This window comes from Glycine max, chromosome 20 (assembly GCF_000004515.6).
Source record: "Glycine max cultivar Williams 82 chromosome 20, Glycine_max_v4.0, whole genome shotgun sequence".
Lineage (NCBI taxonomy): Eukaryota > Viridiplantae > Streptophyta > Magnoliopsida > Fabales > Fabaceae > Glycine > Glycine max.
Genome location: NC_038256.2, coordinates 8465337 through 8477635, shown reverse-complemented (window position 1 = coordinate 8477635; position 12299 = coordinate 8465337). Strand labels below are relative to the sequence as shown.

The window sequence follows — 12299 nt, the reverse complement described above, 5'->3', positions numbered from 1 at the left end:
TATCGATAGGGTCGCACATTGACCGGAGAAGCTTGAGGAATGAGGTGGATACGGTGATCGGTAGCCCTCGCCGGCGGCAGGTGGTCAGGAGGTTTAAACAGGGTATAAAATCTGTCAAGGAGAGCTTGCAAGGTGGGGTTGCTGGGGATGTGTGTTTCTGAAGAAGCTTCCTCAGGAAGGATGGCCACATGGAAGTATAGACCATTGGGTTGACGATGAAGAAGTCTGTGGAATTGGTATGAAGATAAGGAACTTAAGGTCATCTCCGTATCTCCCTTGAGCTCAACGAATTGACCCGCATGTAAGAACTTCATGCACAAAGAATTGTAATCCGTAAGCACCGGGCCCAATGATTTTAACCACTGAACACCGAGAACGATGTTGGCCCCCGCGATGGGAAGAACATGTAAGTCCACCACGAACTGAGTAGCTTGGATGGTAATGACAAGGCCTTCACATAAGCAATTGCACTCAAGCTGCTGCCCATTTCCCACCATGGCCCGCAATGGGGTCGTGCTACGAGTCGAGAGGCCCAATTGAGACACCAACTGATGTTGGATAAAATTATGTGTGCTGCCACCGTCCACCAGCAAGACAACAAGGTGGTCGTCGATGGTGCCCATGAACCTGAGAGTTTCCGGTGCGACATTCCCCGCCAATGAATTAAAGCTGATTTGGGCTGGGTATGGGTCAAGCGGGTCAGGAGGGGTTAGTGTTTGGGTATCGCGTTGTGGGTCAGGTGGGTGTATAAGAGGGGAATTAGGGTCTTCTTCTTCAGAAATTAGGAGGAAGGCTCTGGAAGTGCAACAGTGGCCGCGGTGATAGCGTTCATCGCAATTGAAGCAAAGCCCACGCTCTCTGCGTGAGGCAATTTCTTCTTGGGTTAGGCGGCGCACCGCAGGGGGTGGGGGTCGAGCTGGGGAAGGGAGGAGGGGAGAAAAGGGTGGGGTGATCGTTCTGAGAGGGGAAGGTTGAGTCAGGTGAGGGGAAGGTTGAGTCAGGTGAGGCGAAGGTGAGGGTGGGGGTGGCCGAGGGAGGGGTGGTGGGCGAGCATCCAGGAGCTTTTCTTCCTGTAGACGCGCCAAGCCGGCCACATGGACGAGGGTTAAAGGCTGATGAGCCTGAACCTCGCGGCGAATGTCGGGACTAAGGCCTGAGATGAAGCAGCTCAGGAGGAAGGGGGTGGGGAGGCCAATGGTGCAATTGGCGAGATCCTCGAAGGTTGCAAGATATTCCGCCACCGTGCCACGCTGAGTCAACTTAAACAAGGTTCCGGTGGGGTCTTCGTACTACAACGGAGCAAAGCGCGTCTGGAGGGCTTGGAGAAACGCTGGCCAGGAAGTGAATTGGCCATTACCGGCCATCCAATGGAACCAGGAGAAAGCACGACCATCCATATAAAACGACGCGACGGTAAGCCTCTCGTTCTCCGGAGTGCGATGATACTCAAAAAATTGGGTGATCTTGAAGATCCAGCCCAATGGGTCAGTACCATCGAAACGAGGTACATCTAGTTTTATTTTGTGGCTTGTGGTCTGAACAGGTGGAGGTCCAGAGGATGGGGAAGGAGAGGAAGTGTGTGGGTCAGTGAGGGCGGGTGGAAGGTGATGGAGGAGGTCATCAAGCTTATAAAGGCCATGGCTTGGAGGGTCTCCCCAAGGGAAAGCTAATGTGCGGTTAATTTGCGAATGGCATCCTCGAGGGTGGGAGAGGAGTCAGCCATGGAAGGAGCAACGAGAGCACCAAGATGATAAGTGCAGAAACTAAAATACTGGTTTCGAGGGTACCAACTCCTCCATGAATGCTAAGATAAGAAGAAGAAACTTGCTATTTTCATTGATAAGTGGTGTTGTTATTACATTGTATATTTATACTGAAATTCTCATAATAGAATTTGTCTTTTGTGATTTCAGAATATCAGCAATTCGTTATTCTTGTTCCCTAATTACTAGCACCGAATCCTTGCAGCATTTCCATATCATTCTTCACACGAGTGCAGGGCTTCAGACGAAGTCCTTAAGGTATGTGGGCCTCACAATCCTCCTTTTGGTTTTACTCACTACTTGCACCTCTTTGTTTGCTTGGTGTACCCCTGTTGTTGCTATTGTGACATCTTCATCTTTGCTTGATATGATATCCCCTTTATTTGATGAGCTATCAAACCATGTGATACCATTTTGGTTAAGTAACAATGTTCAAATGGATATACCATTCTTGGCAGAAAGGTTGGATATTTTGATTGTGGTACAAAGGTCCGCAAACACTTTAGCTCATACAAGGCCTCAAACTTTTCAGAGACATCAAACATCTCTCTGAGAAATGATAAATGGCGAACAGTTCTTGAGATTTCACCGCCTTCGAAGTAGCAAGAACTTCTTCCAGACACAAGTCTAGCTAAATCATAGATGAGGTCATGCATTTGAAAGTTTTCCTCTGCAATAGCACTGTCTTTTTGAATTAAGGATCTGGATGATAATTCATTGAAGCAGTCATCACCTACTGATTCTATTGCTTTCTCTTTGTTATGTTGAAGAAAGCCTTCAGCCATCCATAACAAAATCAATTCCTTCCTATCCAACAAAGATTGTTTTGGAAAAATAGAGCAATAAGCAGAACATCTTTTCAAATGTGCTGGAAGATGAAAATAACTTATGCGCAAAGCTGGTAAAACATCATCATGTGCCCACAAGTTGCTGTTCAGAGTTCTATTCCATTCCGCAGCATCAACATTTGATCGCAAAAGACCTCCCAATGTTTTAGCAGCTAATGGTAGGCCATTGCATTTTCTTGCAATTTTCCTACCCATTTTTTCTAGACTTGGATATTTATCATAACCTTCATGCCCAAATGCATGTCTGGCTAGTATTTGCCAACAGTTTTCATCACTAAGATGTTGAAGCTCGTAAGTAGGAAATGTATGTGTGACCTGTGCAACCTTTTGTTGTCGGGTTGTCACAATGACCTTCAGAATATGACAATCTTTTGATGTGAAAGACTCAACAATTTTCTTTGTGACCTTCAGAATATTAAAATCATCCGACACCCATGCCCAAGCTGTCAAATCAAAATGTTTCTGCACTTCACTATCATTGTAAAGGGATTGAACAAGGGTTGTTTTTCCTAGACCTCCCATGCCCAATACTGTGATCACTGCTATATCATTAGACATGGCATCATCATCAGATAGAAGCATGCTCAATAGCTTCTCCTTGTCATCCTCTCTAGCAACCACAAAAGATTCAACCAAAGAATCTGTTACTGTTCTATAATAGACTCCTAGTAACACTTTGCAAGCCAAGAATATCTTTTTGTCTAACAAAATGTTCTAGCCTTCCAGATATTGCTTCAAGCTTGGAATTCATCCTCTTATAGAAATTTTTAAAGCTAGAAGAAAACATTGATCTGACCTTTGTAGTAGATGTTTTAGTTTCATCCTCCACCTCGCATCTCAAAGCATCTGTGTTGATTTCATCCAACAAATCTTCTGCATCCAAGACAGCATCTTTCAATTCTTCAAGCCATTCCTTCACTGCAAGATCAGTGATTTGTTTCTCCTCAGCATCATTTAGCACAGCATTAAGTGCCAACAACTTCATCAACTCATCCAACACAGAAATATTCAGCTTTCTGCTGGAGAAGAAATCTCGAAACTCTCTTGAAGCTATCCTTTTTGTTAAGATCTCAACAGAAGCAGAAATAAGTGCCTCTCCTACCATAGCTAAGGCCATTTCTTCTCTTGTTTTTCAAATTGGATCAAAAGAACACTGAAGCTCTTGCTAAGTGCTAAATGAGATTCAAAAGTCCGTATTATGGCTTAGGTCAAAGTTTTGATTTCACTTTCGTTGTTGTAAACGCGCTCCTTATTTTTTATATATTATTTATTATTCCTTTGGGCTTTACTTAGGTGCGGCAAGGTATAGTTTTTCCACTGGTGCACTACGAAACTAAAACCGTTGATATATTACTAATTTAAAACAATAGCTGAAATTGCATTGTTCCAGTGACTTTATTTTATTAAATGACTTTATGATGTTCTTACATCTATTTGCAAAAATGATATCTTCTTTAGTCCAACTTATGTAGGCATGGTTTGTGTTTGTTATTTTATTTGGGTCACTCTACTACACATTTAATTGGTTGCAGTTTGAAACCATGACCTCAACGCTGGTATATTATTCAACAGGATGGCAAGGCATTGAATTGATTGATTATGGTTATATGATTATATGGTGTAGCAAATTTAATTTCAAAATGATAGAAGTTGTGTTTTAGATATCTTTAGTTGTAGTTGGATGCCTAAAGCTAGACATATTTTGGTAATAATTAATGACTTAGGTAGCATGGTTGTTCAGTTTGTTAATTTGTTGTTTGTCTATACTGACATTTGATTTCATGATTTTGCTTTAAAGTTTTGCTAGTATTTGTGGTTATTCTTAAGTGTTGCAACTTGCAATATTAACTCAGGACAATATTATCACATAGGACACTAACTCCTTTTCGGATTGTCATTTTTTAGTAAAAACAAGGCATGCCAAGATGTTTTTGTTTTATATATTATGAATAAAAAATATACATACCTCATGCATGTGTTATGTGACATCTTGAGAGAAAAATAAAGAGAAGAGAGAGAAATGTATGTATAATAAGTGATATGATTTGATAGGAGAGAGAAATATAAAGAAAATAAAGATGTCAATTAGGTGTTTGAAATTTATGGGTGTCTAAATATAAGCACTCATATATTATTTGACATTTGGTGAACATTGGAGTCTTTATAGTGAGAACTGTTGAAACAAGCTTGTTAAGGTTTTTTATATACGGACCAATAAAGTTACATCCATCCTGATTTTGACACGTAATTTTCGTGCTTTGACCAGACATGGGTATGGATAATATCTGATATTTTAAAATGGAAATAAGGATGGATATGATTATGTACCTACCCATCCTCCTATCTGACACAAAATTATTAAATTATTCTTATTTATGTTATGTATATTACTTAATAACTTTTATTAGACTTTTAATACTTATCATTTCTTGTCTATTCTATTATTTTAAAAATTGAAACTAAGACTCCACAAATATAAGTTATAAGACATTAGGCTCTCTTTTCATGTTTCAAGTCTTCAATAATTTTTAGGTGATGGGGATCTAATTTTTATAGGACTGGATTTTATATTTAGTTATGACAAGTTAGTCACCTAAACTTTACCACTTGAATAAATAATACATTTAACTTTGTTCAATTTTTCAAAATAATTTTTATTTAATTATTTTGCAAAAAAATATTTTATAATTATTGGCCGAAGATGAGTAGGGAACATGTATACGCGATCTCCAATGGAAATGAGAATGGAGAAAAAATTCCATTCCAACCAAAGAAGGAGATGATTTTGGAGAAATGGGTAAAGGTACGAAAAACCACATACTTGTCCTTGCGCCGGCCTGTTGCTCTATCATGTGCCCTATGTACTACCATCTTTGTGCTATGGTGTGTCCTTCGGACTGGCACCTCCATATCATGGCTCAGTCATGAGCCCTTAGCAATGCCACCTCTAGTCCTTATGACTGCTTAAACATTGTGGAAAAATATTTTGATTCCTCAAATCAGAGCTATCAATCACTTTAGTTTTTATATTACAACAACAATAACAAAGTCTTGTCGTCTTAGATGATATAGGTTATATGGATCACAACTTCATTCAATTTGGTAAGATTAATCTCTAATTACATTATTAATTACTAATCTTTTTAATCTTTGACGTTGATAAATTAATTTAGGCCTTGATATACTTACAATGCCTAAAAAGTAAAACTAAATTTGATTTTTAAGTTCCACTATAATACACAAACTCCACGATGTTGACTAAAAGTGATATGCTTTACAAAGAGTTGAAAATTGCCAGATGCTTTTGGTCATGTCACGTGTAAAAACTTCTCCAACAGTGAGCTTCAATGTTTATAATATAGATATAGATTATAATGTAGATATAGATATAGATTTAAGTATTGATGTTAATACACTTACAATGGCTAAAAAGTAAAACCAAATTTGAATCTTTAAAAGAGAGAGAGGTAGGGAGAGAAAGAAACACATAGATCATATATTCATATATAGGATGTCAAATTAGACTTCAGATATCAATACCGAAGGTAAAAAAGCAACATTTATTTTATACATATAGGATCCTTTGATATATCCTTAGGCTTTTCCCCTTCGAACCAGGCTGTCTCATTCTTCACTCTTCAGCAACCTGAGACATCAAGAAAAGCTCCTTTAGAAGTTTCAATACTACTTGGGGCATGAAGGCATATGTTAACAGAGACAAAATTTAGCTGCGGTAACTAAAGTGCTTTTGATGTCTCTAATCAAAATTGACTTAATATTGAAGGTTGGCACGGATTTCCAAGATAAAGTTATGTTGATTTGCAATCCATTATTAGCCTTTTGAAAGTTTTATGGTATTAGGCAGAAAGAGAGCAAGAGTGGAAAATCACTTAATAATAAGTGAAGTCATGAGTGTTATTCTTGAAATCACTAAAGGGAATACTCTGTCAATACCCATCCCTTAATTGGGTGTAGGGTTCAACACTTCATCCTGAGTTCAAAACTAAGGTAATGGCAGAACCACAGCAACAGCCCACAATTATTCAGCTGTTATGTTAATGGTAAAACACAGAAATATACCAATGCATATTGGACTAACAGCCCACAACTATTGCTACTAAAAGGAATGCAGTATACAGAGACCATGATTCAGGACAAGCAAATAAATGTAAATGGGTTCAAGAGAATTTGAGCAAATGATAACCCTGAAAATGACTCACTTTAAAATGATTTTTCTCAAAAAAATAAATGCACTTTTGAGCACTAAATTAGTCATATAATACTCCACCTTGATCCTTAAAGTACATCAAAAGGTCATTCTCCCCCAATCCCTGTGCCGTAAATACTCAGAGAAATTTTATGATAAAATGTTTCACTTCCAAAAGTCATGCTAAGGTGCAATTTATCTATCAGAATAGGGGAAGCAAAAAAAAAAAAAAAAACTGGAGTGAATCTCGAATGAATAATTTCATCAACTGTTTAACAAACTTCATGGTCACAATATATCACTGTCATTACCCTCAAAGCTGATTCATCAGAAAAAATGAAAAAATGAAATTCCCGCAAATCTTATAGCAATGATAATCAACAACTTATTGACATGTTACATAGAAACCTATACACCAGATAGTAAATAGTAATTACATGCCAGTAAAACTACAACTTGTTCAACTTTATATAAAGCACCAATAAAATGAATGAACATTATCAATCATCAATATCACAAGCACTGTACTGACAAATAATGCCCAATGTGTAAATCAAAAACTGATCCAAACTTCAAGTTCTAGTTCTTTAACTCCGTTACCCCACTTAGTTCCCCATTCATTCTAACCTCAGTTTCTGATCCATCTTAAGAATAGCAAAAGCAAAAAAGAAGTTGATAGTAATACTATTGAAGATTTGCATTCATCCATAAACAATTTCATAATTAATAATCAAGCAGGGGAAACTGTGTAATGTTATCAAATACCTAATTAAGCACTAGACTATGCAGGTGCATCTCCAACAAGCTTGAACTCTTGCACCTCCTTGAAGTTCAACCATGACTTCTCCCAAACTTTGGCTTCATAAACCTTCTTTTGCCCACCATCTTTTGCCTCCAAAGTGATGGTGTACAAGGTACCAGAAACCACTTGCTGTTTCGCAGTTACCACCTTTTCAAACTCCAAAAGGGCATTCTGCATAGCCATTTACAATTCAATAAAAATAAAATATAATTCATATTTACCACAAAATAAAAAGAAAATAGAAGCCCGTTCGTGGTTATTGAAATTGACCCTACCAATCTATTTATTCCTTGACATAATGGAAATGCAAATTTATCCTAACAATCAATTAATTTTTGGTGAACAAAATTTTGGGGGAGGGGTAATGCCCCAGTACAAGACAGAAAAAGCCTCCAAGCTCAAAGAACATTCACAGAAGAACTTACATTTACCCCACTCCAAATAAACGAATGAGGGTTCAAACATGCAACCTCTTAGATGCAGGATTATGTCTTACTCTACTTAACAAATCTCTTGAGGTTCCAACAATCAATTAATTTAGTGCTTAATGATATGAACAAGCAATTTGGTTCTTAACTTTGCAATTGTCAGTCAACTAGATCCTCATTTTGGTACACATCAATCAATATAGTCCTCAATGTCATTAACTGATAGCTGCTGATTTCGCAAACTAAATTGATTGATTTGATAATACTCTATGAAACTGATCGGTAATGTCAATTTCAGAGTACTCGTTGAAGTCAATATTTAATTTACCATTTGTAACATCAAAAACTATATCAACCGTAACCTTTGGAGAGTAAGTGCATGATTGGAAATATTGGCTTATTTTTCAAAAGCTCTCTCACTTCAGAGAAAAGACGTGAATGTTCTATAAATAATTATAGATTAAACTACACTAACACTCCTGTAATTTAGTCAAATTTCTTTTGATACTCTTTCTTTTTCTACTCATACACTATCTCCCTGAATTGTTTGAAAAGATTGACATCTCTTACACATTCAACTAACTCCTTAATTGTTTGAAAGATATTACAAGTAAGAGAGCGTGTGCAATCTCAAGAAACCACGAGAGAGATAAGTGCAATTTACTCATAATTATTCTAAAAATAGACTTAACCAACTATCTACTATCCCCAGACGAAAATTCCAAAAGTCAATAATTGTTCATAAAACAAAAGAAAAGATAGAAAATCTAATTCAACATGTGTATTTCCGAAGAAACGTTAACATGGCCAAAACCGATCATCGGCCTGACCCAATAAAAAGCAACACCTTAAAACAAATCCTAGGAATTTCTCGAGAAACAAACAAATGCAGAACAAAGCATAATTAACATTTTCTTTCATCTTTTATAAGAAAAAAGAAAGAAAGAAAACCTGTTTTTTGTTGTGTTCTTCAACAGCAAAGCGAGCTAGAGCATCGATCTCAACGCTGTTCTGGCTTCCTGTCACATCACGATTCCCACCAAGTGCTGCCATTCTCTCTCTCTCTGTTCGATGCAACTAATGAAAGTATCGTGCGCATCCTTTTATGTAGTTACCAGTAAGAGGGGAGAGTGGATTCTCTGCGTGATTGTTATCTTCATTTATCTAAGAAATGAACATCTCCAATTCCTTTTATTTTAATCAGACACGTGGCACAACAAATTTTCAATGGCTGAGATCCGTTAATTGGTTTAATTGTACAAGTATCATTACTTTTTATTAAATCTTTTTTATTTTATTTTATGAAGAAATAATTTCTTTTGTGATCATTTTAAAAAAATGTTAATTATGTGATAAAATTTTATGTTAATATCATTAAAAAAATTAAATTATTTATTATTATAATTACAATTTTGTTAACATTACCTCTAATAAATGATGTTAAGGACTAAAAAATTATAATTTTGTATTTAATATCATAGAAAATAAACTAAATTTTTGTTTTAAATTAAGTGAATGTTTTCTTATACAATATTAGGAAAACCATTTCAACTAACTTCTAACTTTTCTTACTATCTGAAAAACTTATTTAATTGTTCGATAAACAAATTTTTTTAAGTAGTTTTTAGCGTTTTTTTTTTGTTTGAAATGTTACTTGGAGAAACATTTTTTAAAATCTTCTAACTTTTTATATTTTGTTTCCTTTTTATCCTTAAAATATTTATTCAATTTTTTTATTATCTTTTTTAAATATGTCATTTTATATTTTTAAACTACTTGAACAACTAATTTTACCAAATATTATGATTTAATAAGCTAACTTAAAAGTTTCTAGTTGTTAGTTAGCTTTCTAGTTAATTTTGTCTAACATAACCTTATTAAAATATCTTTCATTTTAAAATATTTAAAATAATCCTTAATGCTAACAATTTTATTAAAATTAATATAATTTTTCATTTAATAATAAAAATATTTAAATTAGTGCATAAGAAAATTGCTAAATCAATCAACAATTTTGTTCACCAATCTTTTTACTTGTGAACCTAAATAACACAAATAATGAATCTTAACATTAAAAAAAAAATATTGTTCACATGTCTAATGGAATTAGGGAAATGGAGCTGTCCATTTCTTTGAGAAATGGAGCTGTCCATTTCTTTGAGAAATGGAGAGAATCCAACCTCCTTTGTAGTTCTTTTGATTTGACAAGTGTCAAGAATAATATGTTATTTCATGGTCATCTTAGATGTTGTTGACAAAAATGTAATGAAAAGTGTATGAATATTTTTTTGCCTTATTTTTTTTAGATGTTAAACATTTGAAAATGAAAATTAATATTATGCTAAAATACATATGTGATATGTGATATATATTTGATTTTTATTTTTTATTTTTGATAAAAAAAAATTGTTTTTTGATATTTGAAAGTTTTTTTTTAAGATCTCTATTATCAGTTAAATGATAATATATCCATTAAATATTTAAAAGGATGATTTACCAATCAAATACCGTCAATCATTATTTCAAAATTTAAAATAAAATTTCTGACTGTTAAAACCAATCGAAATTGATTCTCTTCCTCTTTTGAGATGAAACAATGAAGGTGATAGCGACTACGGCCTGAGGTTAAAGAATCACAACAAATTGGTTCACCCCTATCAAGCAAACTCAAGCCCAACTAGATCAACAATCCCATCAACCATTGGAAGAACAACATCCTCTGAAACCCTCCTTCATGGGATCGCCCTTCATGTTTTGTGTAGTTGTCACGTTGGCATGCCCCTCTTCCATGGTCACGCTCGTGTGGCCAGAGCTCGGTGTCGGTAGACCACTGTAGTTGACAACAAGTATGCTCACCAACAACCAAACCTCAATGTTGAGTCACACTCAGCCTTAACCTCCGCAACTATGGAGAGTTAGGATCTCGCAATGGTGCCCTCCGTCTCATCAACACCATCGAGGGCTTCCACATCTAGGCCCACACCGTCATGTGCTGTTGTGTTGCTCTGCATCCCTGCACCACTAGCAACATTATACGCCTCCATGACGATGTCATTTCTCTCCATTTCTGGTTTGCTTTGCGATGTTTAATTTCTTGGTTTAAAGTTTGATTGCACCTAATGTTATGTATCTGTAGGTTGTTGATTTTGTTATGATCTGAATATTTATTTATGTGAGTTTTAGGTCTGGGTAGAGTTATCAAACTCGAGAGTCTACATACACTCGTGAGAGTTCTGTAAATTCGACGCATAAGAGTCTACTTAATATTTAAAAAATGATAAAATACTTATAAATAACATACCAATTCAACATTTCAGCATCATAGTAAAGTAAATTAGTAAACCACAAACTCCATAATACTAATATAATTAAGTTTAGTAGTATATCACTACTAGATTAGTTCATAATACACCAAATAAAACATAAATAAGAAGTTTACACAATTACAAAACATAAGTTATTAAAATTGATAACACTTAAAAAACTACTAAAGGACAAATGTCACTTAGATAATCCATAATATAACTTGAATCAATAAAATGTAGTGCATTACATGAACATTTTGAGTTAAATTTTTTAATTCAGGAAAGTCATACTTAAACTCACGACTCTATCAAGTTTGCTCTGAGTCTACCCAATTCTACATGAATTCACTCAATTTTTTTTATTATGTGTGCGAGTTAACCCGTGGAGGCAAAGTGGGCTCGTATAATCACACGATTTTATGAGTTAAAAATGTGATTTCAATAACTAGGGATATGGGTATTTGTTGATATGGGTTTCATATGTAGGTTGTTGATTATGCTTTTTTCTTGTTTGATGATTTTTCTTTCTCTCATTTAAACAACCAGAGCTTTTTTTTCTTGTTTAATTGATTCTGACATTTTTTAACCAAAATTGTAATTTAAAATTTCAAAATAATATGGGCCGTTTTAAAATCATCACAACTCATATTTTTAAGAAGTTAACGACCACGTCACCAATTAGTAGAAAATTCTTAGTGACAGAGATAAAAAAACAAAACTTAAAAAAAAAAGTTGGATATATATTAGGATCACAAACATATTTTAGTCTTAGTAGTATGTTCCTTGGATCTCTTTTTTCTATTATTTTTATTATCATTATTAGTAAAAATGTTGTCTTTTAAACCAAATATTTTAAGATTCTAAATTTGTATGGCCACTATTTTAGTTCATAGTCAATCATAAATTGAATTGTTCTAAAGCTTGACCTAAAGTGAATTTTGGAAAA

General features: G+C 35.1%; 2 protein-coding genes across 2 annotated transcripts; both read right to left on the bottom strand.

The window, feature by feature from the left end:
• Positions 1-3089: 3089 nt before the first annotated feature.
• LOC100798880 (putative disease resistance RPP13-like protein 1) lies at positions 3090-3807 on the bottom strand. Its single transcript, XM_006605546.3, has 2 exons — positions 3408-3807; positions 3090-3221 (listed from the first exon to the last, which is right to left on the bottom strand). Exons 1-2 carry the CDS (start codon positions 3726-3728, stop codon positions 3213-3215), a joined length of 330 nt encoding a protein of 109 aa, XP_006605609.2. The 5' UTR covers positions 3729-3807; the 3' UTR covers positions 3090-3212.
• A 2152-nt stretch (positions 3808-5959) lies between these two features.
• L1 (cysteine proteinase inhibitor) lies at positions 5960-9200 on the bottom strand. The gene is made up of 3 exons (NM_001252888.3): positions 9000-9200; positions 7584-7791; positions 5960-6257 (listed from the first exon to the last, which is right to left on the bottom strand). The coding sequence occupies exons 1-2, from the start codon at positions 9099-9101 to the stop codon at positions 7600-7602; spliced, it is 294 nt and encodes a 97-aa protein (NP_001239817.1). The 5' UTR covers positions 9102-9200; the 3' UTR covers positions 5960-6257; positions 7584-7599.
• Positions 9201-12299: the final 3099 nt, after the last annotated feature.